The sequence below is a fragment of the Puntigrus tetrazona genome, chromosome 24 (genome assembly GCF_018831695.1).
Source record: "Puntigrus tetrazona isolate hp1 chromosome 24, ASM1883169v1, whole genome shotgun sequence".
In the NCBI taxonomy this organism is placed as follows: Eukaryota; Metazoa; Chordata; class Actinopteri; order Cypriniformes; family Cyprinidae; genus Puntigrus; species Puntigrus tetrazona.
The window spans coordinates 3,212,179-3,236,041 of NC_056722.1; the positions used below are offsets into that span (position 1 = coordinate 3,212,179).

The window sequence follows — 23,863 nt, forward strand, 5'->3', positions numbered from 1 at the left end:
AAATATACCTAATTCCCTGTTGACATATATTATTTTCTTTCATACTATTGGATAAATAGGGAAAAGCAACGTTAATTATTTTTAATTGATTTATTTTGGTAAACAAATTTTTTAAAAAATCACCACACGGTGGAGCTGTGAATGAAGAATTGAGAGCTTGATTAATCTTAAATGAAGTGAGTGAAAACAGCTAATGTATGTAAATATATATTGGCCTCATGAATGTCTAATCGTTAGTTAATATTTCTATTTGGCTTTGTTTTAGTTTGCTTTAACTGAGAGTTAGTCGCTAAATCAACATTGCTCATTCAAATGTTAAGCTTTAATTTAAAAGGGACTTTTTCCAAAACGGCAATAAAAAGCACACAGACACGTGGCTGTTAAAAACGTATATATTTTAAAAGTGTGTGGATGTGTGTCGCTGCGTTCAACTACTTGAATTTTACAGTGATGTGATTTTGCAGTACAGGTTTAGATGTTAGCAAAAGTCAATTACAAATGCATACGCTGCCACCTTAAAGGATATATAATATACATCAAAATGTGCAAGATCAGGACGGGCAGAGTGTCATTTAAATGCTTCATATCCTGTCTCTCTTCTCGGGCTGACAGACAGAAAAGCTCCTTCCCTTTAAGGTCCAGCCAAGTATTCATTAATAATATACACTAACAGCAGTTCACTGATATTGTCTTGATAATAATAATAATAATAATAATAGCAGTAGTGCAAAAGCATTAAGTTTCACATTAAAAGGAGTAAAAAAAAAATCATTCAAAAGTTCGGGTTTAGTAGGACTTTTTTTTACGAAAAAGCAAGGACACTAAATCGATCAAAAGCGACAGTAAAGACATTTATTATGTTATAAAAGATTTCCATCTCAAATAAATGCTATTAGCATGATTAATACAATTACTGCTTTTCCTGCATTTCTGATCAAATAAATAGAGATTATACTAAATATATATATATATATATATATATATATATATATATATATATATATATATATATATATATATATATATATATATATATAAAAAAAAGTTACCAAACCCAAACTTTCGAATGGAATTATGGAATTATTTCGAATGGAAATATTTCTCAGCACTAAAATCTTGTATTAAAACTTGTGCTCATCCATAGTGCGATTTGCATATATAAATCATAGGACAGTAGGGTCCAAAAAAATGGTTTTTATTCTCTTTTGAAGAAGTGTTAACTAAAGACCCGATATCTTGTATTATGTAGCATATCTGCGTGTCTAATCAAATGACTTTGATCATGTGACTCTTCGTACAGACGCTTTATGCAACTGCAAAAAAAAAAAATATGCAGAAGTACAAGGTTTTGTTCATGTTATTGTTTAAAGAAAAAGGAAGCCAAACCCAATACTGAGAGATTCGTGAAGAAAAGCATTCATTTTAAATGCAAAATCGAAGTATTATCCCTATGGGACCCCACTGTGTTGATTGTGGTAAGAGGCGGGCAGTGATTCGGAGTGACCTGTCCATTTCCCTGAGATTGAGATCGGTCCAGCTCTCCAGATCCTGTCTCAGAATCCAGGTGAATCAAAACGAACAATGAGACAAACAGGCGCCGTGAAGACTGGATTGCAGCGGACATGCTCTTCTTGCGTGCGCCAGGTGTCCGGTGCTCTCGAGGCGTGAAGAGAACGAGCTCGTGGAACGTTCTAGATTAGAAAGAGCCGATGCGTCTCAAAACGGGGGCAGCTCTAGACCGTCATATTCTAGACCCGCGTTCCTGTAGGATCTGAGGGAAAACGGCAGAGGATTTGAGTAATACGACAAAAGCTTACCGATCGGCACTAATCTACTGTCACCAATACCTTAAAACACAACAGCCACGTTTGGAATGACATACAACCGCTAAAAAGAGCTACAGTACGCTTGTGTTCTGTTTATGTCAGACAGTAATATTAGTGCAATTTAAAATCACTGTTTTCTATTTAAATATGTTGTATAATGTGATTTATTCCCGTGATGCAAAACTGAATTCTCTAATATTCAATTTTGCTGCAAAAGAATCATTATTCTTGTATTTTACTGCCACTTTTGATTCATTTAACATGACTTCGCATTCATTTCTTTGGCAAAAAATGTAGTGACCCCCAGAATTTTGAGCGGTGGTATGCTAGCACTTCATTTAAAACACACGCGGCTTACCTTGGCTTTCTCACTGGGTTGGGTGTTGCTGCTGTACGACTGGTTGTGCAGCTCCTTAGAAACCACACACAAGAACTCCGCCTGATCTTCGTTACCGTAGTTATAGGAGGAGCCGATGTTGACCAGCTACGCGAAACACGAACGAGAGAACAGACAGAGTTCAGTGGTTGTTCTCGGTGAGCGACCGAAGGGGGTTAAAGGGGTAGTTCACCTTAAAAAACTGCACATTTACTGAACGCTTACTCAACAAGATCCATCCGAGATTTAGATTAATTTGTTTCCTCATCAGAACAGATTTGGAGAAATGTGGCATCCCATCACTTGCTCGTGCTTTAACGAATGGGTGCCGTCAGAATGAGAGCCCAAACAGCTGATGAATCCACACCGTTTCAGTCGACACAAAATTAAATAAAACACAACATTTCTCTGGTGCAAAAAATCTGGTCTGAATATATATATATATATACACACACACACACACACAGGGGAAAACAATTCAAAACAGCATGTACAGAATAACGGGATGGCGTTTTTTCACTGCTATTATACGCATTATGGACTCCTGTATTTGGCCCCAAAAAATGTAAAATGTAGAGTTAAAAGTGTCTTGATGAATTTCATTCTTACAAACATGCAACTTTCTGCTTTACATTCACTGATGGACTGGCGAGGTGCGGATTATTGTGGCGTTTGGACTCTCATTCTGACGGCACCCATTCACTGCAGAGCATCCATTGGTAGGCAAGCGATGGATTGCTAAATTTCTAAACAAGCCACTGTAGCCAATCTACTTCTTGGATGACCAGTGTACATGTTCAATATATCTTCATTTTTGGGTGAACCATACCTTTAAAGAGACAGTCCACCTTAAAATGCTGATATTTGTGCATCATTTCCCCTGCCGTGACTCTCATTGGAGTTTGCTTATATTCAAATGCGGGTTTGGAAACACGACATTTGGCATATTTTGAACGTTAACCAAAATGTGATTCCAGAGCTATTCGTGATTCTAATATAATTGCGATTTCACACTTATTTTCCCTCTCTTTGGAGCGTGACCCTATCGGATTCCATTCGCTTTCACCATTTTTCAACAATGGCATACATAGAAAAGTTTGTAAATGTTCATTTTAGGTGAACGATCCCTTTGACAGAAACACAACACGGCGCGCTTAAATCGTCCAGCATGCTTGGGAAGGCTTTTGAATGCAACTCTAAACGTGCAGAACGCGTGTGAATCACCAACATCCAGGCAGCATTCAGTGTGACCATCGCAATGAAAACTGGCATGCAGTGGTTAGTGGGAGGACGCGGGATCGTTGGACACACCTCTCCACCGTGGGCGGGGTGAGTTTGGCTTGACTCCTCCCCCTTCACCTCTCGAGACACAATCAGGAAAAACTCTGACTTCTGGGCCCGCCCATAACCTACACTGACAAGCTGCAACAACCAATCAGAGCGTAAGGCGGGGCCTGCGTCACACACCGCAGGTCAGCTGACCCGGCGGGGGGCCATTCTGATTGTTTGGAGCTGGAAACGATCGGATGAACTAGAGCCGGGTTCGATTTTACCTGCTCGAACTTCCATCCGTCTGACATGGTCGAGACCATCTGAGTGAGTTCTTCCTCTTGACACTGCAGCACTCGGTAGACATGCTTGACCGGCGTCTGAAAACAGAGACGGGGGACGGAGGGATATGTAAAACGTCTGCCTTTCGTTTACACCCTACATGTAAATAATGAATAGTTCGTTTCAATTTAAATTGATTTCATTTGCATGTATGCCCCGAAGGCACATGTGGATTTGCATTCTGCTTGTTGATGCCTGAACGAACCTTTTTTTTGCCACAGATGTGGTTCACCACATTAACTGTGGATGGGTTTGACCACAAAGTGTCACGATCATCTTCGTTTTAAACAATGCATCTAGGTCCGAAACAGTTGTATTGTGAATATACTGGGATAAATGTAATCTTAGATGTAAGGTAGTCTAGTTAGGATATATTAGGGCTATTGCAAATTACTGCAAGTAGTTTTTTAAAAAAAGGATAAAGTACATTGGGAGACAAAGTTTCTAGCAGCAATAACAATCAAAATTCAAAACAGTCACTTTCCCTGAACCTAGAATAAATCCTTTGACATCAATGTATTATTATGCCAGTGATATTATGGTCTTAATATGATGAATCACCTGGGCTTTAATCGTTGGCTAAAACTGCTGTCAAATTATTAATCACGAGTAATCAGATCCACAATAAACGGTATTCATGTGTGTCATCATTGTGTGTGTGTGTGTGTATATATATATATATATATATATATATATATATATACATACAAATATGATTACATTAGACAAACGTAAACTTTTTTTTTTTTTTAATTCAACCATTGATTAATCATATTAATCCCCTGACAGCACTGCTAAAAATATTTTTGTTCACTGAAATAAACTGAATAAAATATTAGAGTGAGAAACATTATTAAAAAATAAAATAAATAATAAAATAAAAAATGTTTGAGAAATTTTGACAATGAGCTGAAATAGGTTTACGTTGAAGCACTGAAACTGATAAACTGAAATAAAGACCGAAACTTAAAACGTAAAATTAAATTAAAATAAACAGCAATATTCATACAAAAAAAGCACATAATTTGTCAATGCCAAAAGCACATAATAACATCTAGACTAAAATAAGAAACTCAACCAAAGCACGAATAAAAACTGTAACTATAAAAAAATAATAATACTAAAAATAACACTGTGAACAGTGATCCATAAATAAATCTTAAAGGACTTCAGTGTTTCCTTACGTGTGTCGTCTTGGCTTCTCTTTCACTGATCCTTTCTTTGATGAGTTTTATTAATGACGTGATGTTGTAAAACTCGGCCTCTTCAAGAGCTCCTGAGACACACACACACACACACACACACACACACACACACACACACAGAATGAAAGCTACACAGCAGCGATCACAGTCTGTTGGGCTCAGTTTGACTGTGGATGTGTGCCGTACCTTCCTCCGTCAGGTTCTTGTTGAGGACCAGCTTCCCATGTCTCAGGTAATTCAGCACAGGCCCGAAATACATGGGATCCCTGTCAATCAAATACGCCCCGGACTCATCCTAAATCAACAAAGAAAACACACACACACACACATAAAATATATGGGCCATTATAGACAATTGAGAGCATTTAAGTAATAACATCATGTTTACTAAGATCTGTTTATTATCCATTGAAACTCACTGTAATATTTAAAATATTAGTAATCTAATATATATATAAAATCATAATTTATTGGGCACTTTCTATTGGGAGGTGGCTGAACCTTACCCATAAAAATTTTGTTTTAAAAACTATCATTTTACAAGGCGTCAGTAGATAGCTCTCTTCATTTTGAGGTAAAATAAAAAAAAAATCAGTGTGTAACTTTAAGGAATGTCACAACACTCTCAGAAATAAAAGGATACAAAAGCTGTCGCTGGGGCGGTACCTTTTCAAAAGGTACGTGTTTGTACCTAAATAGTCCATTTTGCTACATAAACAGTACATGTTAGTACTTAAAGTGTACATAATTGAACCTAATAGGTACAAAAGTAAACCTTTAGAAAAGGTACCGCCCCAGTGACAACTTTTGTACCTTTTCTTCAGGGAGCGTTTTTCTGCAGCTAAGGGAGTTTTTTTCCCTAAAATGTACATTTTGAACTGTGCTAGCCTGTGTTCAAAAGCATCTAAAATTGTCATTACCGAAACAGTCACTACTAAAACATCCGGTAGTGACATCTTAGTTTATTTTTGTTATCCCATTGACTTGTAACTATAAACCCGAAAAATGTCTTCATTGTTTCGGTGGTGACAAATAATCCTCATATTTGGGTGAAATAAATTTTAGTGTAGTTATGCTTTTTTTTTTTTTTTGTATTTTACATTAACGCATTTTGTATTTGGTACGTTAACATTCTGTAATACTAAAACATTACCGTCACTACAGAAAATGTGCAGTCACTACCGAAAACATGGGATGTTTCGTCAAAAATAAGGTTGTTATCCAAGTTGCTATGATAGTTTTTGGTTCAGTGTATATTCAAACTAATGAATCCTTAAATTACGAATCCGTACGATCGACGCTTTGGCTTTTAAAAAGAAATATTTAAAATACAACAAATTACAATTGAAATATCGTTTAAACTGTAAACCGATTTACCTCCGAAAAGCATTCACGAAATAGCAAAAAATATTTATTTACGTAGATGCAAGCAGAATCTTAACAGGCCAATATAACCCTTCTAATTAAATTATTATTACTGTGTTTCGGTAGTGACAACTTTGGCGAGGGAACTAATACAACTTTCTGAAAATACAATATGATGATTAACTGCACAGTCTGAAATGTTTAGGCCTACCCTGGATATCATATCATTTGCACACGTGCAATTGTTTTGGGAAAAGGACATTTTTTCAAGACTTTTCCAACACTGACCTCGCACCGAAAGTGAAAATCAGGTTCTCGCTTTTATTCCAAAAGCGTTTTTTTTTTTTATTTCAGCATGGCGTGCGAGGGAAGCGTTAGAGGGAAGCGAGTTTAAACATTAATGCGTCGTGCATTTGTGGGCCTCGCGTCTCTGTCTGTAACGGCACGCGGGCCTCCGTCATAAAAAATAAACGCGCGGCCTTCAGTCAGCGAACGAGTCTGAAATCACCCTTTTATCAAAACTGGGGCACAAACAGCGTGGAGTGATTTCCCAGAGCCTTAGAGACTCCTGCTCTTTACAGGGTTAAAGCCCCTAGAGAGCAGGATTATTCTGGATTAGGGTTATTTTGAGATTACCGCCTGAGATTTGAGAGATGAGAGGAGGTGAGACAGCCGGGGTAGCGCGAGCCCGAGACAGCGTGACGCGCGCTAACGTAATTTATTTTTTTTTGTTTTGTAACAGTAAAAGTATATCCCTTTAAATAATTATGATCTGGAGATAAAGAGGTAAAGAGGAAGCGCATAAGGTTTTTCGCCTCCAAAAAAAACCCAACAACATAAAAATCATTACGGTTTCGAACAAGTTTCCCGAACACTGCCCCGCCCCCATCTGGCATTGGTTGAACTAATGTTGGGCCCCGCCCCCAAATCAACGCCATTGGTGGGAACAACAATCTGGGCCGTTTGGTACAAACAAAAATAATAATAATTTAAAAAAATAAAAATAATAATTTTATATATATATATATATATATATATATATATATATATATAAATTATTTTTTATATTAATTTAGATAGTAAGATTTTGTAGAGTTTAGGGAGTTACATCACATCATTATTTCTTCTAAGATTTTTTTATTGCATGTTTATAACATTACAAAACATTCAAAACAGTTTGAACAGCATTTAAGCTTTCAGGTAAATTCATGTAAAATCACGTAGACAAACAATTATTTCCTTTTTATATAGCAAAATATGTATTCAGCATGTCACCATAATGCTGTTTCCTACTCGGTTTTCAATTTGATCAATTTAAAAAAACATTTTTAAATACCAGCTTTCCGATTCAGAATGGTTAGCCGTCACCTGACTGACGTAGCCAGTTGCCATATCAAATAACACTAATACTTCTAATATTTTTCTTAAATAAAAACAATTAATTTAGGTGTAACCACATTGTAAAAAATCTATATATATTTTTCAAAGTTGAAAATACAATTTTAGTTTTTACGCTTGAAAATTTGACAATTAATTTAGTGCATTTATTTGCCATTTTTCCGAATGAGACTTGTTTGAGAAATTTTCACAGTTACATTTTTAAGTTATTCAGCCACTTCTTTACAGTGCGTTCTCGGCAGATTCAAAACAAATTCTAATGTTTTTGGGAACAATTTAAGACACGGCCTTCACTTGAATCCTCTGCCAGTGATGTCTGCCCGACCCGACCCGTGCAGGGCAACCTTGCGCCCTGATCTCTGACACAGCTCAGGTGTCATAAGCGGGATTGCGTCCAGATTACAAGGCAAAACTGGGGCAGATGTGCCGTTGATGTCGTCGCACGGCCACCCCAGGATGCCACGATCCGGCCGCTCGTCTTCCCAGCCAGAGAGGAACAGAAGAGACCTTGTTCTGGGACTGGAAGAGGAGGGGTGGAGCGGACGGTAAAAGTGTGCTTGTTCGTGTCCATCCGACAGGAAAACAACTCTAGACAAAAACAGCCATCTGGACAAGCCCCAAACTACTATAGAAGCAGTACAAATAACTCTATAGAACAATATAAACCATGATGAACTCACGGTGCTAAATACCAATGACCCATTTTAAAGAAACTCCTCAAAATTGAAAAGATCTTTTGTCTTTTGAATCATAATAAAAAATAAATAAATAAAAAAAATATATATATATATATATATATATATATATATATATATATATATATATATAAATAAATATAAACAAATAAATAAATTTATATAATTTTATTTGTTTATATATATATATATATATATATATATATATATATATATATAAACAAATAATTTATTTATATATATATATATATATATATATATATATATATATAAAAAACAAATTATATATATATATATATATATATATATATATATATATATATATATATATATATACATCTTTCAGCTTAGGTTTTATTTACATTACAGGTTCTTTATATTGTACATGCACTTTTATATTGTTCATACAGGCTATTACAATAGAATCTAACATTGGCTATTAATAGCTTTGTATAAATAAAATTACGTAATATTTTTGCAATTAAGTTGCATAAATAACGTCAACATGACGGTAGCACAATATTAGTTAAACTGAAAATGAAGCAGGTTTTTTTTTTTTTTTTTTACCGAGGCTGCGTTTGCGTCTCGTTTTCACAGACTTCTGCACTCTCTAACCTACTTTTTCCAGCCGTTCTTTATAAATTACTTATACATTAAATAAATAAATAAATAAAAGGTCCGTTTAACGTATTATGTTATCCACCGCAACAGAAAGGATCTCTAAACGCAATGAATCAAACTAGTTACCTTGTCGGAATCGAGGTCCGGCTCCGTTTGGCACAGGCGGAACAGGAACGATTTGGGATCCCGGCAGAGCGTCTGTCTGGTGGTCAGAAAATACGTGCCCCCGACGTTCAGACGGACCCATTTGGAGGATCTGTGGTTGAAGGTCTGCGCCGGGGCCGGTCGCCGGCAGTCGTGGCCGCTGATCTCGCCGCGGGTCTCGGCCATCCTGCGCTCGGTGCTCCGCTGAAATGCGTAACGGTGCCCGCGCGCCTCTCCGGTGACCGACAGACGGCGCAGAGAAACACCCCTCACTTTTCTTTTTAGGCTCAAGACTCTGAAAAGCATCTAGATCCACTCCGGCGTTTTGCGATCGATTTCCTAGGGACTCGAAAACGAATCGTTCTTTTGAGTCGACACTTTTACAAGCGATTCGACCGAAGCTCTTTTAGCAGAGTGTTAGGGAATCACTTTAAAATCAGTTCAGCACTAAAAATATTAGATTGAAATAGTATAACAATAATGAAAATAACTAATTATAAACGAGTTTTTATTTTTTTATAGTATTAAAAACAGCAGGCACTACGTTGCTAATAATATTTCTGTCAGCAGTAATGCTAGCACCACAAACACCAACAATTGAAGTAATCTAAGCGACCTAAAAGTGAAAATTAGCAGTTGTACGTAAAAAAAAAAAATTAAAAAAAGAACGAACGCATGACTCGGTTGAAGTGAATCGTTCGAACGAACCGATTCTCACAGATACGGATTTATCAACACCGCAGCTTTTAAAAGGAACATGTGGATACGCGTGAGCAGCCCTTTTTTTTTATTTTAGATCATATGATGCCTGTGACTCTCAAACGCCCAAAGCCCTTATTATTGGTCCAGAAGGCTGCAAGAACAAAATGTGAATTTCCTTATGTTTACTATAGAGGGCGGTAGATTCGTATCTTAATTAGTAGGTCTAATTGATTTCCCTATTCCTAAAGCAGACTTGTAAATAACGTGTAACAAAAATATAAAGGGCGTGTGTGTAAATATTTCATTTAAAATGTTTGAATATAGTTACATTAAGAAAAATGAAGCATTTTTTAATGCAATGAGTAATTTTTCTTTTGACCGTCGGGGGGAAAAACTATTTCTAAATGAACGAAGTAACTGAAATACTACTTTAAAGAGACGATGTTCAAACACACGGAGAAAAACACAGACTGTTTGTTGGCCTAAAACCCTACATGCTTTATTTCAGTTCTAGGTTTTGCCGAGCGCAAAAAGGCCGACAAGAAGAATACACACATTGCCTACAAGGGGCCCCACACACACACACACACCTCACTCACGCACGCGCGCGCACACACACACACACACAGACAGACAAGCAGGGCCGTGCGCACACAGGCATTAAATTATCAGAAATGAGCCAATCACTGCGCAAATAGAAAATGTATATGATATAGTAAGAAAACAAAAGCAGTAAAATATCATAGTTTACAATAATTCTTCACATTCAAAGGCTTTACATATTCAATACATACACAGCAAGGCCCTGGAACATGACTTCAATCCAAATATGCTTTCATATATTAGAATTTAAATAACACAGAAGCCAGGCCAGAACGGAGCGGCCCAATAACCTTATACAAGAATAAAAATACAAAACCTGGATCCTAGAGTCACCTCTTTACTCACCTCCCATTTGCAATATTACATCAACTGTACATCACAGTCATCTGTTACCGATCAGGAAGACACGCACGCACACACTCAGTCTGTCGTCTCACTCACTCCACGGACTTCCTGTTAAAAACGGCCAAATGAGAGGAGCCAAACACGCACACGAACACGCAAACTCTCTCACACACACACACGCACACACACACGCGATCAGATTGCCCCTCTGTCAAAAGCCTCCAATCAGCAACGCATACTGTCACAATGCAAGCGCTTTAAAGGAAAACAGCTAAACTCAGTCGGGGCCGAAGGGGCGATGAGTGACCCTCTCAAACCACATTACCCACGTGGCTTTTGTGGCGGTGTGGTGCCGTCTCCCGGCGCGATTTGAAGGTAACGTGAACATGCCCAGGAGACGCCACATCCTCCAAACGAAATCAGCGAGACCAGCTACTGCAGCCAATAAGGGTAAAAGGACCCGCCTTAACTCTAAACACAGACTAAAGCGACGCACTCCCGTTTAAGATATCTGAAAGTAAAGAGCGGAGCGCGTGCGAGCGCAGAGCGAGGAAAGAACAGAACGTGTGCGCTTGTTTCGCGGACAGACGGGTGGAGATTGCACGGTTTTGAGCGTTCGTTACCTGCATTGCTTGAAATCGATGGAAAGACTTGCGTAATCGTCTAAAACGTGTGTTTTTTTGTTTTTGTATGGCTTGCCTGCACGACATGCTGACTACGGCCTTGCTGCTTTTGGTTGTAAAGACTCCAATCTCAGTGCGCAAAACAACTGAATCTGAACAGAGAGGGTGCCTGGGAGTGACGGGACCGATATATGACAGAAAGACAATATATAGCTGGAGAGAGATGTCTCTACAGGGGCAGGACCCTGTTCTGTGATTGGTTGGAGGGCGGTGGGGGGTGTGGCCAAAGGGAGGAGCGCTGTAGAGTCCTATAGGCTGGGGCTCTGGTGTTTGTGGTAGATCTTCCTCCAAACTTCCTGGATTTTCTTGCACCACTTGTCGGCGTTGCCGCTTGGGTCCATTAGGTAGTACGTCCGGTTTGGCTGAGGGAACAAAGCACGGCCGTTAAGCATCTGGATTTGAAACACGTAGGTGTGGTATGAGACGATCATCGGGATTGCGGTTACCGTGTGAACAAAGAAGGTTTTAAAGTTCTTCGCTTCGGGCCGTAGTTCAGGTGACCACGGAATCTCCCCTTTCAGAACTTTATTGACCGGATCCACGTAGTACAAGTGAGGACCCTCAGTGAGTAGCAACTGCCTCCGCCGCGCAAACAGACCCTACACGTGACGAAAACATTAGCATAGACAAAAATAAACATCAACTGGTTTACTAAAGCAAGCTGATAAAACCGATGGTTCTGGTCCTTGATGCTGATTGATCCATAGCCTTCCAAAAGCAATGGAGTCGCTAAAAAGTGTCAGTTCATAAGAGCTGGGAATGAAGTCTGCACCGGTCGGGCTGTGTGATTTGATTTGCTAAAAATATCCAAATCATGAGTCATTCGTTTGAGAACTGAGTGAACCGTGGTTTTAATTCAAGTTGGAATAGAATATTCTTGTCCCAGGGTTTTTCATTCACTAAAGAGTACCGAGTCTGGTGTAGGGATGCAACAACACAACTTTTTCAAAACCGATCCTGAAAATTGGAGTATTTGCCGAAACCGATCCAATCCGATAAATTTGTTTTTTTTTTTTTTTTTAAAAATCAATGTACTTTTTTTTTTTTTTTTTCTTACTTCTCTCTGTTGACTCCTTTGGGTGTTAAACACAATCTACTACATATAGACAACTTCATTTTAATAATAAAAAAAAAATCTATGACAAATGCTATTATAAACTAATTTAGAGGTTCATTCAATAGCGAATGATACTCACAGGTGCATAATCATTTTATAAAAATCTAGCGCAACATTTTCATTTACAAATAAGAGTAAATAAGCTCCGGACTAAATCTAGTAAAATGTTACACACTGCTCTTTGTATTGTTGTAAAGTACATTCATGAAAAGGCTACATTTATAAAGGAGTATACACTATAAAACTAAAAAGATTTCTTTTAAATGTATGGCTCAGCATGAAGACAGCAACACGGTGTAGATAAAACGGAACAAGAAAGACTATTAATTATCCTTCACTGCACAGATAAATGTATTACAATATGAAAGTCTCTAATACAAAGCCTTTATGCGCATCCCGTGTGCAGAACGATGAGCCTGAAACACACAGCTCTGGCTGCGCAGCCCTCCGAGTCCGCATAGAAACTGAGCTGTGCTATACTGAACATTTCTCTAGACAGCTTTAAATCTCTTATTGAGCGCTCTTTAAGTGAGTAATCACTTTGACTGTAGTAACCGAACGCGACAGACAGCCACAGCTGAGAGAAGAGTTTGTGAACTTGAATTTAATGACTTAAATAGTCATCTGTACCTCACATCGAGCTCTGGAACAGCTTCAAATATAGTGCACAAAAACTTTATGGTGTTTTATGATGTTTGTGTGCCTTTTGCGGGGCCCGACAATATCAATAGTATACGCTTCATGCAAAATATCGGATTTGGATTGGTCTCGTCTTTTTTAAAAAAATGACATTATCGAACTCGATGCATCCCTAGTTTGGCGAACCTTCATTGGTTGTTCTTGTTTAAATCATAAGCGCCATTCAATCAGGAATCGGTCAGACTACATTCGATCATTCGATCGAGAGAGAGAGAAATTGATCAGCAAACTGAATGAATCAGATCGGTCACGCTGGTTTTGATTCACTAAAAAGAACCACATCATGAGTCATTTACTCAAGAAGTAGATCTAATCTAGCTGCTTACATTCTCTCGCAAACGTACAGATTACCAACAGTGACTCACTTTGCGTTTGTCCACTGGGCCCATTTTTAAGATGAGGTTGTTCTCCACAAACTGGTGCCTGTTAAAAACAAACGGACGGAATGCTTACAGAAAGCATGAAAGGAATAGAAAGCGAGATAGAAAGACTGTGAACTTGCGTACCATGGGTTTGCGGCACTCTGCTTGTCCAGTAGGATGCGCTTCTCCTCTTCGCTGTATTGTAGGTCGAGCTCCATGCTATTACTGTCCAGCTCATGAATATGTATAAACTGATCCACACTAGGGGAGGGGTTATATGTAGGTTGACTTGTCTCTCCTGTGGAGGGAACTAAAGGGGCGTGGCCAGGCTGTGCCACCTGCATACAACTGAACTGGCTCAGGAGATCATCATACTGAAAACGAAAGAAACAATTTGATTAAAGAATAATCTCAATTTCTTATTTCATGAGGAATAGTCCAGATTCGATATTTCCTGTTGACTCACGTTTCCGTAGCAGTCCTCGTCATCCTCGGACATGGCGGGCAGATACGCCGTTAGTTTGGGTGGAGTTTGCAGGTGGATATCATCCCAGCCAACCGTCTCAAAGAAAGGATGGGACTTCAGCGGTCCGTAGCCGCCCATCTCCTCACAGCCAATCCGCTTGCACGGATCCAGTGACTGTGAAAAGAAGACACCAGAGAATGAACACAGCGCCTCCACGCCTACACTATAAACAAAGATGTGGGATTAAATAAGGCTGACCAGAAGCTGTTCCACAAGGTCCTTAGCTTTGGGGAAAAATTTCTCGGGAAATTCATACTCGAGTTTTATAATCTTTTGAAATATTAGATACTCATTCCTGTGAGGGATTAAAAGAAAGCTATAATTAGCGGAAAGCTAAAAAGAAAGCTAAAATTAGAGAGTTCACAATACTAATGTTTCCACTGTATTCTTTAAAAAACATTATAGCCATTAAACCGTAAACTTGTTTATATTCTAAAAATATCATCACACTAATTTAACACTTTACAGCATGGTTTAATTTGTTATCATTAATGCATTAGCTAAAATGAACAATAAACAAGCATTTAATAACTACGTACATAATTATCATGATTGAACAATCATGAAAACAATGATTTAGTCATTGATAGCTTAGAAATCTTCTTAAGATTGTCACTAGCACAATAAAATAGCAAATTTAATTCTATGCTGCTCACGAACACAAGAATACATCTTCTTAGCATAAGAAATACCAAAAATGTAGTTCTGCACATCTGGAAATTAACTCACCCAGCTCTGAATGGCGGCAAACCAGCAACAAGCTGGTAGATGATGCAGCCTAATGCCCAGAGATCCGAACTACAACAAGAAAAAAGACGGTTAGGATAAGCATCTTCAGCCAAACCCTCAAATAAACCTGTTCTTGGTGTTGCTTAGTTATCGTGCAAAATGCATTCAAAAGAAAAACCACTAAATAAGCGCAGCAACAAACGGCATCTCTGAATTAGGCCTGGTTCATAAGCGTTTCAACTGCACACCATGAAATATTCATCAACTGTGTTTACCTCTTGCAGGCAGATTTCTCAGTCAGTAATTCAGGAGAGACGTACTGAGCCGTACCAACAAATGAGTTTGCTCTTGCTGCAGGGGAGACATCAGAGTGACAATATCACTTAGTAAAAGCACTGAAGATACTTCTGTATAAAGGTTTACGCCGTCAGAGGGCCATTGTTATGCAGTGTATGTGCGATTTACCCTGTTTGCTGTCAGAGGACAGTTGTTTGGCTGTGCCAAAGTCTGTTATTTGAATGTGCATCTCCTCACTGAGCAGAATATTCTCTGGCTTCAGATCTCTGACAAAACCAAAATAACACATAGCTCACTGTCAAGCAATGAAAAAAAGAAAACGGAACTGAGATGAATTAGCCAATGGAAACGACTCGAAGACAAACCAACCTGTGGATGATGCCCTTCTGATGCAAGTACTCAAGAGCACAAACTATCTCAGCCGAGTAGAAACGCGTGCAGGTCTCGTCAAACGAGCCTATTTTTCGAATGTATTTCAGCAGTTCGCCATTTTTAGCGTAGCTCAATCCAAAATCTGACAGTGTGTTCAGGAAAGCACTCAATTAAATGGAGAAATAAATAAATAATAATAAAAAGAATCTACTGATAAGTTCACAGCATATACATAGTGCACATATGGTCATATTTTAGACATCAAAGCATTTTTCTTTTGTCTATTATCATTGAATTTTATTACAATACTGGGGGAAAAAATATATATATATATGTATATGTATGTATGTATGTATGCATATATATATATATATATATATATATATATATATATATATATATATATAAATAATGTAATTTGAATGTGAAATGCCAAATCATTAAAACTTATCTATAAAATGTATTTATATAAATAAAAATAAATCTAGTATTTTTTAAAATAAGTATAAGTGTAAGTATTTGCACCCGCAACAAATGAAAGAAAACACATTGGCCTTAATACACATCAATATGAACAGAAAATCTACAATATCTTGCTAATTAGACATGCCAGTATTTGTAACTCATCTGGGCTTATCTTGTGACGTAGAAAGAGTGCATGCACCTCACTGCCAGGTAGGAACGAAAATATCACTTCAGGGGAAAAAAAACAAACAACAACTCTGATTGGGGGATTTAAACTCTTGAAATCTGACAACATCAACAACGAAAGCCTGTGGAGGCTTGTTCACAATGCAAGAGGATGCCAAATTAAACTTTTTCAGGATAAATAACCAGGGGGCAAACATCTCAAATGATTAAGTTTAATAAATTAGCAGATTCAGAAACTGATTCAATTACAATGTACCATGCACCCTAAAATATAGTAAACGATAAAAATATACATATTTAAACGGTTAAGTAAATTTTCTGGTAAATATGAAGGCCACCCTGATGTGCTCTCTAGATATTATCATTGGACGTCTATATCGCTCGATCGCTACTTATGTGAAGGATACACAGCTTCTCCTCATCCTGAAAAGTAAAGTAGAGCTTGACGAAGAACGGATGATCCAGGTGCGACATGATATCTCGTTCTCTCTTGACATATTGCGCTTTGTTCTCCTTCATTATGTGGCGCTTTTCCAGGATCTTAACTGTTGAAAAACCCGCAGCAGCGCTTTTCAGTAAAGGCTCACATGTCAAAATACTGATAAACCGAAAGAGCGAGGGGATAAAGACTTACTTGCATATTCTTTCCCCGTCGAGTGCTCCTTTGCTAAGACGACCTGTAAGCAGCAAAGATAGCTAAAGGTTAGTACATTAAATGAGATAAAAGATTGACTAGAGGAGGTGCATCAGATGTGCGCGTGTCGTACGGTTGAGAAAGAGCCTTCTCCCAATATTTTGCCGAAGCGGAAATCCTCGGGTCTCTTCTTGCGAGGCTGGGTGGACTGGGGTGGTGGTGCCTGTCCCTCCATGCTGTTGCCGTGGAGACGGGGCGTGTCCTGCTGGCCTCTTACCATGGATGGACAGGAGATGAGAACAGAGGAGTGGAGGGATGCAACATCATACTGGTGAGAGAGAGGCAGAGAACAAGTCGGTGAACTTCTCCCATTGCTCAACAATTACTACATACATTGACAGTTCAAACTTCTTAGCATTCTTTAAATGCATTTAAACTAATTATTTTCTATATATTTCACTATTTTAGTTTATAGAATAAATAAATAATTTAAATGTGACATTAAATTATTAAAAAGCATAAAATGTATATATATAAAAAAGTATTCATCTACATAAAAATAAGCAACATTTTTTAAAATAAGTATAAGTGCAAATATCTCCAATGTCTTGCTAATTATCTGAAATATATATATATATATATATATATATATATGCTAAAAGGTTAATATGCAAACTGTGCATATTGACTGTTCAAATACAAAAACAGTTACTATATTAATGTTGTATTACCTATATTAATTTTGCTAATTAATTTTGACACTGACAGCAAACCGCCTAACTTAAGCCGGACAAGAGCATATGGTTTATGCATCAACATTCTAGATATTGGTAATTAACAACTCTACACTCAACTAGAACACAAATGATTACCTCTAAAGCTTTTTTAAACAAAAAAAAAAAAAATTATTGTTCAAAAACATCCAAAGAACTATCACAATGTAAAAGTAATTATTGTTGTGCCTCTGCTTAAATTACACCGGATCATAAAAGGGGAACTATAATACACACTATAAATCTACACGTGAAGCCAATCTCTCACACTGCTGGATATAATAACCAGCAGTTTCCGGTAACTACAGCTCGCACTATTTGTAATCAGCATTCTTATGATAACGAACTTCAAAACACCTCTATAAAACATGAGTCACGCATGTCAACAAGAACTTTAGTCAAATCCGCCAGCAATAACTACATTAACTACCCTTACCTCCTCTTTTCAACCTATGCGCCACAATATTAAATAAAAAAAACAAGACCAAAGTTATAAAAACAGTTAAACTTGATGCGTCTCAAAAAGCCCACCGATGAGCCTGATAATTCACTAGCCATATTCACGTAAGTTTTCTTAGAGTATAGTGATCTATATAAATGTTATACATGGTAATAAGCAACTGTCAAAAGCACCTGAGAAGGTGAAACCTCAAAAATCTCTAAGCCACTTTATAGGCCGCGACTCTGAGTCGATTTATTACAATAGAAAAAACGCACTTAAATACACTAATAACGACACGGGCATGTTAACAAACACCTACATATACATATTACCGCTAATACACCTTAAATCGTAGGTTATAATGACAAACTTACAGCAAACAGAGGCGTAAATGACCTGAGGCGACTTGTGCTAGAAGCTCTACGGATTCAAAAACCGCGTTTTAGTTCGTCAGAGACTCGAGAAGAAGCCCCTGGCTTTCACTTAAACAATTCTCAGAGACGAAAAAGATCCGCGTACGTTCACAGTGGGTTTAAGGCGAGCCGAAGCAAACGCCTATTTCGCGAGTTAGCGGTCAGGCTAACGGCTAAGAAAACAAGCAAGTTCATTTGTTGACAGAATTAGCTCGCGGAGCTAACCCACAACGCTACGAGCATTTCGCCGCGCCGCTCTTTCGAAAACAGCACCATCGAGCATAACGATTCATTCAGAAATCCCTGTGCGAATTACGCTAAGAAACAAAAGTTGACACTTCCTGGTTAATAGGCTTGCGCTTGTTTTGGCGACTAGCGGGCTAGCGACGCTAAGGCGCTAAGCTAAAGCCTCGGGCCGCGAGCGTCCCGCGCCACCCCTCTAAAAAAAACCCCGCCGTTACAAGCAGCGCGCGCGACGCGGCTTCGAGCCCGCGCTCCCCGGACGCCGGCGGTACTCACGATCTGACTCGTGGCTCTTGCCATGGAAGTTTTCCGTGGGTAATTTATTTGGGATTAAATAATTGTGGAGACTGGAGTCATGGCCGCCCTCTCTCTGCGCCTTCGTTTCACGGCTGTGACGTCACGCCACAACAACATTGCTGCAGTCGAGAGGGGAAAAAATACCGCGCGCCCCCAGACGGCGAAACCCCCAAAATCCACGCATCCGTGCGACGCCTGCGGTACAGAAAGCGCTCTTGCGACTCTGCCGTTGATCAGCAGATCCGTGGCCCACATTAAGTGTCGGGGAGTAACTAGGTACCAGATTAGGAAGGCCTAAATTAATGGCAAAATAAGGTAACGCTTCATTTTGAGGTCTCCTTGTTACAAGCACTTATTTTTTATAACTATAAATTAGTTATAAGTACGTGCAAGTAAGCTTAGGTCAAACCCAAATTTTAACACTAACCGTATAGGCCTAGTTAGTACGTGTAGTTAATTAATATTACTCAGTATGCTACTTCAATGCATAATTATTCTGTAACATTCTATAATACATAATATATATATTTTATACTTTTATATTATTTTTTTTTATTTTTACCTTTTATACTTTGCACACTTATTATATATATATATATATATATATATATATATATATATATATATATATATATATATATATATATATATATATATATATATATATTATTTTCTATTCGACGCTGGACGGTTGTAAAAAACATTTCACTGCATGTTGTACCATGTATGTATGTATATGTGACAAATAAATAAAATAAAATTTGAATTTGAACATTCAGTGTTGGGGAATAAGTAGTTAAATGTAACTAAATTAGCCTACACAAAAATTGTAATTGTTATCTGTTATGGTATCTCTATGGGAACGTTTAGATAGATTTACCTTCATAAGTTGCAGTGACTGAAATATGCTTCAGGAGTTTAGTACACATTTTCTGTAACTGTTTTGATTTCCTATTTGGGTTTATGCACAGGCTTTACTTTTTCCAAGCCACTGTTAGATGCCGGTGTTTGCTGTCGTAGCTATTTGTGTGTTTAAGAAAAGCTTGTGAAATAAAAACAGTCGAAAACTTTAGAAACGTATAAAGGTATTCCAATGTAATCAGTTACGTTACTTTCATAGAGTAATTGAAAATAGCTGCATTTTAGGTAGGGGAAGTTGTGATCTGTAACCGGTGACATTTCTGAAGTAACCTTCCCAACACCGTCCACATTTGAGTTGCTATAACATTCCCAAAACACAACACACTTAGCATGTTAGCATGGACACCATGCAATTTCACATTGTCTGGGTGGTCTAGGGATAAAAGCTGTGTACAAAATGTAAATAAATAGATAAACTAATGTATTTAAATATCTATAACAAATGTTCACAATATAAGTTAGGCCTTACATAAAAATATATAGCTATTATATATAGAAATGTAGAGTCTTTTAAATTTTAGGATGGTGTCCCTCACTCATATTTGAGCTCATGGCATCTAAAATACTGAAAATCCTTGCTTTAAAGTAGTATATGTAATAATGCACGCATGTGGTAATCAGCAATAATAGATATACATGTAAATATATATAAAATACACAGACCGGATTGAATGTGGCACTATGGTTTGTAATCCATACCCGAATGCTATTTATTATTTATTAAATATTTTATTCTGCTTATAAACAGTCAACGGTTTTTTTCTTTTTTGCAATAATGTTATTACAGTTCGAGAAGATTCTGCTCATGAACAAATGGTACATTTCGCACATTTTAAAACGCCAGGCACCCGATGAGCTCGCTGGTTAACTCGCTATCTGCATCCATCTGCAAACACGCAGGAAACAGAAGTTTGCTTGTGTCGAGCGAAGGTCAGCGTTACTAAATCAGTGACTGAACATCCTTCTTCCTCGCGTGTTACATTGTAAGGTTGCGTAACTCAAGACTCCTCATCTCTTTCATCATCTTCCTCTTCAGCCTTCTGTGCTTCCTCCTCACCGCCGTCTTCCTCCTCTGATGTCTCGTCACTGTCATCGTCCTCGGCCCTGAGTGTACGAACGCGCGGGTCACTACAGCCGGCTTTCATTTTAACAAAGTAAATATTTAAACGTAAGTTTCTAACAGGATAACAAGAAAAAGAGTCTCACTGGACTGGTCTGTTGAGATTCACAAAGTCTCTTCCTGAGTCCACATCGAAAGGGTCTGGACACACACACACACAAAACATCAAAAGTTAATATTTTCAATACAACAGAGTACATTTGACTATTTTAAATGATCCAACCGTACCTATATCTTCCTCTTCAGGGGCGGCACTGAGAAACTCTTTCTCCACAGCCAGTAGTTCCTCTTCTGATTGGCTGGAAGCGTAACGCTCTAGAAGAGTCTTATTCAGCTCCAAAAATCCCAAGCCCCACTTAAACTTCCTCAGCAGGAGCACAGCAAGGTCACGAAATCCTGATGCGTTATCATACAGAAACAAATCCACAGGTCAGCATCAATTTTTTTGTATCAATTGCTGTCTTTTAACTGCACTACCATTAAAAAAACCAAGTAGGGTCTCATAGTCACAAAGGCTAATAAATTCTTATTCTTATGATAAACACAGTAATTGAAAAACACACGCGATACCAAATAACTGTTGTCTGTTCGGATATATTGTAAAATGTAATTCGTGCTTGTGGCCAAAGCTGAATTTTAAGCATCAATACATCAGCGTTCAGTGTCAAATGATCCTTCAGAAATCGCTCTGATACGCTGATTTGCTGTTCAAAAGACTTGGATGAAGTGACATGTTTAAGGATTCTTAGCCAAAAAAAAGCAGCATACAGACTCACAAAACCCATAAGACGCAAAAGCAGCAATAACAAAATCTATAGCTAGAGGCTGCTTACCCACGATGCAGAAGGTGGCGGCGTAAGCCTCGACGCAGGACAGCTTGCATGGCTTTCCGTAGTTTACAGGATTCGCTGCGACCAAGTACGGCAAAAGCCTCGGATGCGAGCCAATCATTTTGCTGAAGGGCGTGTCTTCGAGTCGCGCCCATGAACAGTCGATCACGGCCAGACCTCCCTGTGCCACAATCTCCCTAGAAATAAAAATAAAGAGTATTATAAATGAAATACACGGACAAATGTTTTTTTTTTTTTTTTTTTAATTTTTCATGTGAAAGAAGTCTCCTCTGTTTACCAGACTGTATTAATTTGATCGATTTAAAATAACTCTTTTCCATTTAAATACACTCCCCTCCAAAAGTATTGGTTTATTTTTTTATACTTTTAATACCCGCTAAAGAGAAGACTGAAGGGGGTAACCCCACGAAACAAACAACAACTGAAAGAGGCTGCGCTGAAAGCCTGGAATAGCATCGCGAAAGAAGAACGCAAACGTTCGGTGACGTCAATGGGTCACAGGTCTAATGCAGTTATTAAAAGCAAAATATTAAGCCTTATTCACTTCAATCTATGTTAATTCTGTCTGTTCCGATACTTTCGCTCGCATGAAAAATGGGTGGGTTCAAACAAAAGGTGCTGTCTTCTAAATTGTTTGTCAGATCCACCTGCAAATACCTGGAAATAAAAGCTGGCATGTCTGATATTCATGTCCCATCCAAATGTTTTCAGTCTTAAGCAAAAATAAAAAATTGACTTCGCTGTCAATGCTTTTGCAGGGGAGTGAATATATTTAAAACAGAATTTATTCCTATACGCAGCGCTGAATTTTCAGCATCGTTACTCCAGCCTTCAGTGTTGCATGATCCTTCATAGATCATTATAATATTCTAATCTGATGCTCAAGAAGTATTTTGTGTTAGCAGCAATGTTGTAAACGGATTCTTCAAATAGTGATTTTGTGAAAATGCTCCCTGTGACTCACCTGTCTGCAGGTGTAACGTATTTGGTTCCCATCGGGCTGAGTATCAGGCCATTGAATCTCTGGTTGAGTCGCAGGCAGCGCACAAAACCTTTCCTGGCCAGCTTCCGTCCTGTACACCGCTTGGGGTCACAGTGACCCAGATCCCACATGGCCAACGGACAGGGCAACTTCACGCCTCCTGCAGCCTCTGAATCGGCATCCTCACTGGCTGAAACACACGCAGCTTCATCACACACCAACTCATGCCTGTCAAGCCTCATTGCAAAACAATTAAGAGAGCAATTCACTTCATGACATAAAATTAAACTCATGAAAACATTACATGCATTCATCCACATGTGATCGTCACAGACCTTGTAGAGCCTCATGCATCTCCTCTGTGAAAGTCTCTAATGATTTCCCCTTCATCCTGTGTCGTGTGTCTTTGCCCTTGTGAACCTGTCGCTCGCATTTACCCTGTTTTTTACGTCCCATGTCTGAAACTCACTTTTGTTTTTATGAACAACTTTTTGGCTGTATTATACACGAGTTAACCACCTCACATCTTACAGAAAACCTTTAATGTATCTACTTTACACTAAACCATGGCACGAACTCTAGCGTTTATATCGTTTTAGGTCAAATCCTAAAGATTTATTCTGACACGCTGTTTCGTGAAGCCAAAACACGATGACGTAATAAAACATGGCCGCTATTAAAACCGAGCACAAAAGACGCCAATGTATCTAAATGATCAAAAAACGAATATTGTCTTGCTCCAGTTTAGGTCATTTAATAGGAATGTAAACTTTAAGCTCAAAATGATTAATCTGATCGACAAAGCAGACGCAAAAATGATCGAATTAAGTAAAAAAATAAAAAACCGGAAGATGACTTTT

The 23,863-nt window shown here is 38.2% G+C and overlaps 3 protein-coding genes across 5 annotated transcripts; all 3 read right to left on the reverse strand.

Annotated features, from left to right (window-relative positions):
* Positions 1-1,054: 1,054 nt before the first annotated feature.
* kctd5b (potassium channel tetramerization domain containing 5b) lies at positions 1,055-10,310 on the reverse strand. 3 transcript variants are annotated; one of them, XM_043226335.1, is made up of 7 exons: positions 9,224-10,310; positions 5,205-5,313; positions 4,998-5,089; positions 3,756-3,851; positions 3,514-3,624; positions 2,185-2,310; positions 1,055-1,771 (listed from the first exon to the last, which is right to left on the reverse strand). In XM_043226335.1, exons 1-7 carry the CDS (start codon positions 9,545-9,547, stop codon positions 1,742-1,744), a joined length of 888 nt encoding a protein of 295 aa, XP_043082270.1. In that variant the 5' UTR covers positions 9,548-10,310; the 3' UTR covers positions 1,055-1,741. The 3 variants fall into 3 exon arrangements, with proteins under 3 accessions (XP_043082270.1, XP_043082271.1, XP_043082269.1); XM_043226336.1 differs by lacking the exon at positions 3,514-3,624; XM_043226334.1 differs by lacking the exons at positions 1,055-1,771; positions 2,185-2,310 and having other exon boundaries at positions 2,318-3,624.
* Positions 10,311-10,416: 106 nt separating this feature from the next.
* pdpk1b (3-phosphoinositide dependent protein kinase 1b) lies at positions 10,417-19,263 on the reverse strand. The gene is made up of 14 exons (XM_043226306.1): positions 19,109-19,263; positions 17,095-17,289; positions 16,962-17,004; positions 16,735-16,872; positions 15,674-15,818; positions 15,473-15,570; positions 15,283-15,358; positions 15,008-15,076; positions 14,477-14,573; positions 14,219-14,392; positions 13,897-14,126; positions 13,756-13,813; positions 12,021-12,173; positions 10,417-11,936 (listed from the first exon to the last, which is right to left on the reverse strand). Exons 1-14 carry the CDS (start codon positions 19,130-19,132, stop codon positions 11,823-11,825), a joined length of 1,614 nt encoding a protein of 537 aa, XP_043082241.1. The 5' UTR covers positions 19,133-19,263; the 3' UTR covers positions 10,417-11,822.
* Positions 19,264-20,717: 1,454 nt separating this feature from the next.
* Positions 20,718-23,732, reverse strand: tsr3 (TSR3 ribosome maturation factor). Its single transcript, XM_043226345.1, has 6 exons — positions 23,339-23,732; positions 22,986-23,193; positions 22,004-22,197; positions 21,399-21,566; positions 21,257-21,311; positions 20,718-21,154 (listed from the first exon to the last, which is right to left on the reverse strand). Exons 1-6 carry the CDS (start codon positions 23,457-23,459, stop codon positions 21,049-21,051), a joined length of 852 nt encoding a protein of 283 aa, XP_043082280.1. The 5' UTR covers positions 23,460-23,732; the 3' UTR covers positions 20,718-21,048.
* Between the last annotated feature and the right edge of the window lie 131 nt (positions 23,733-23,863).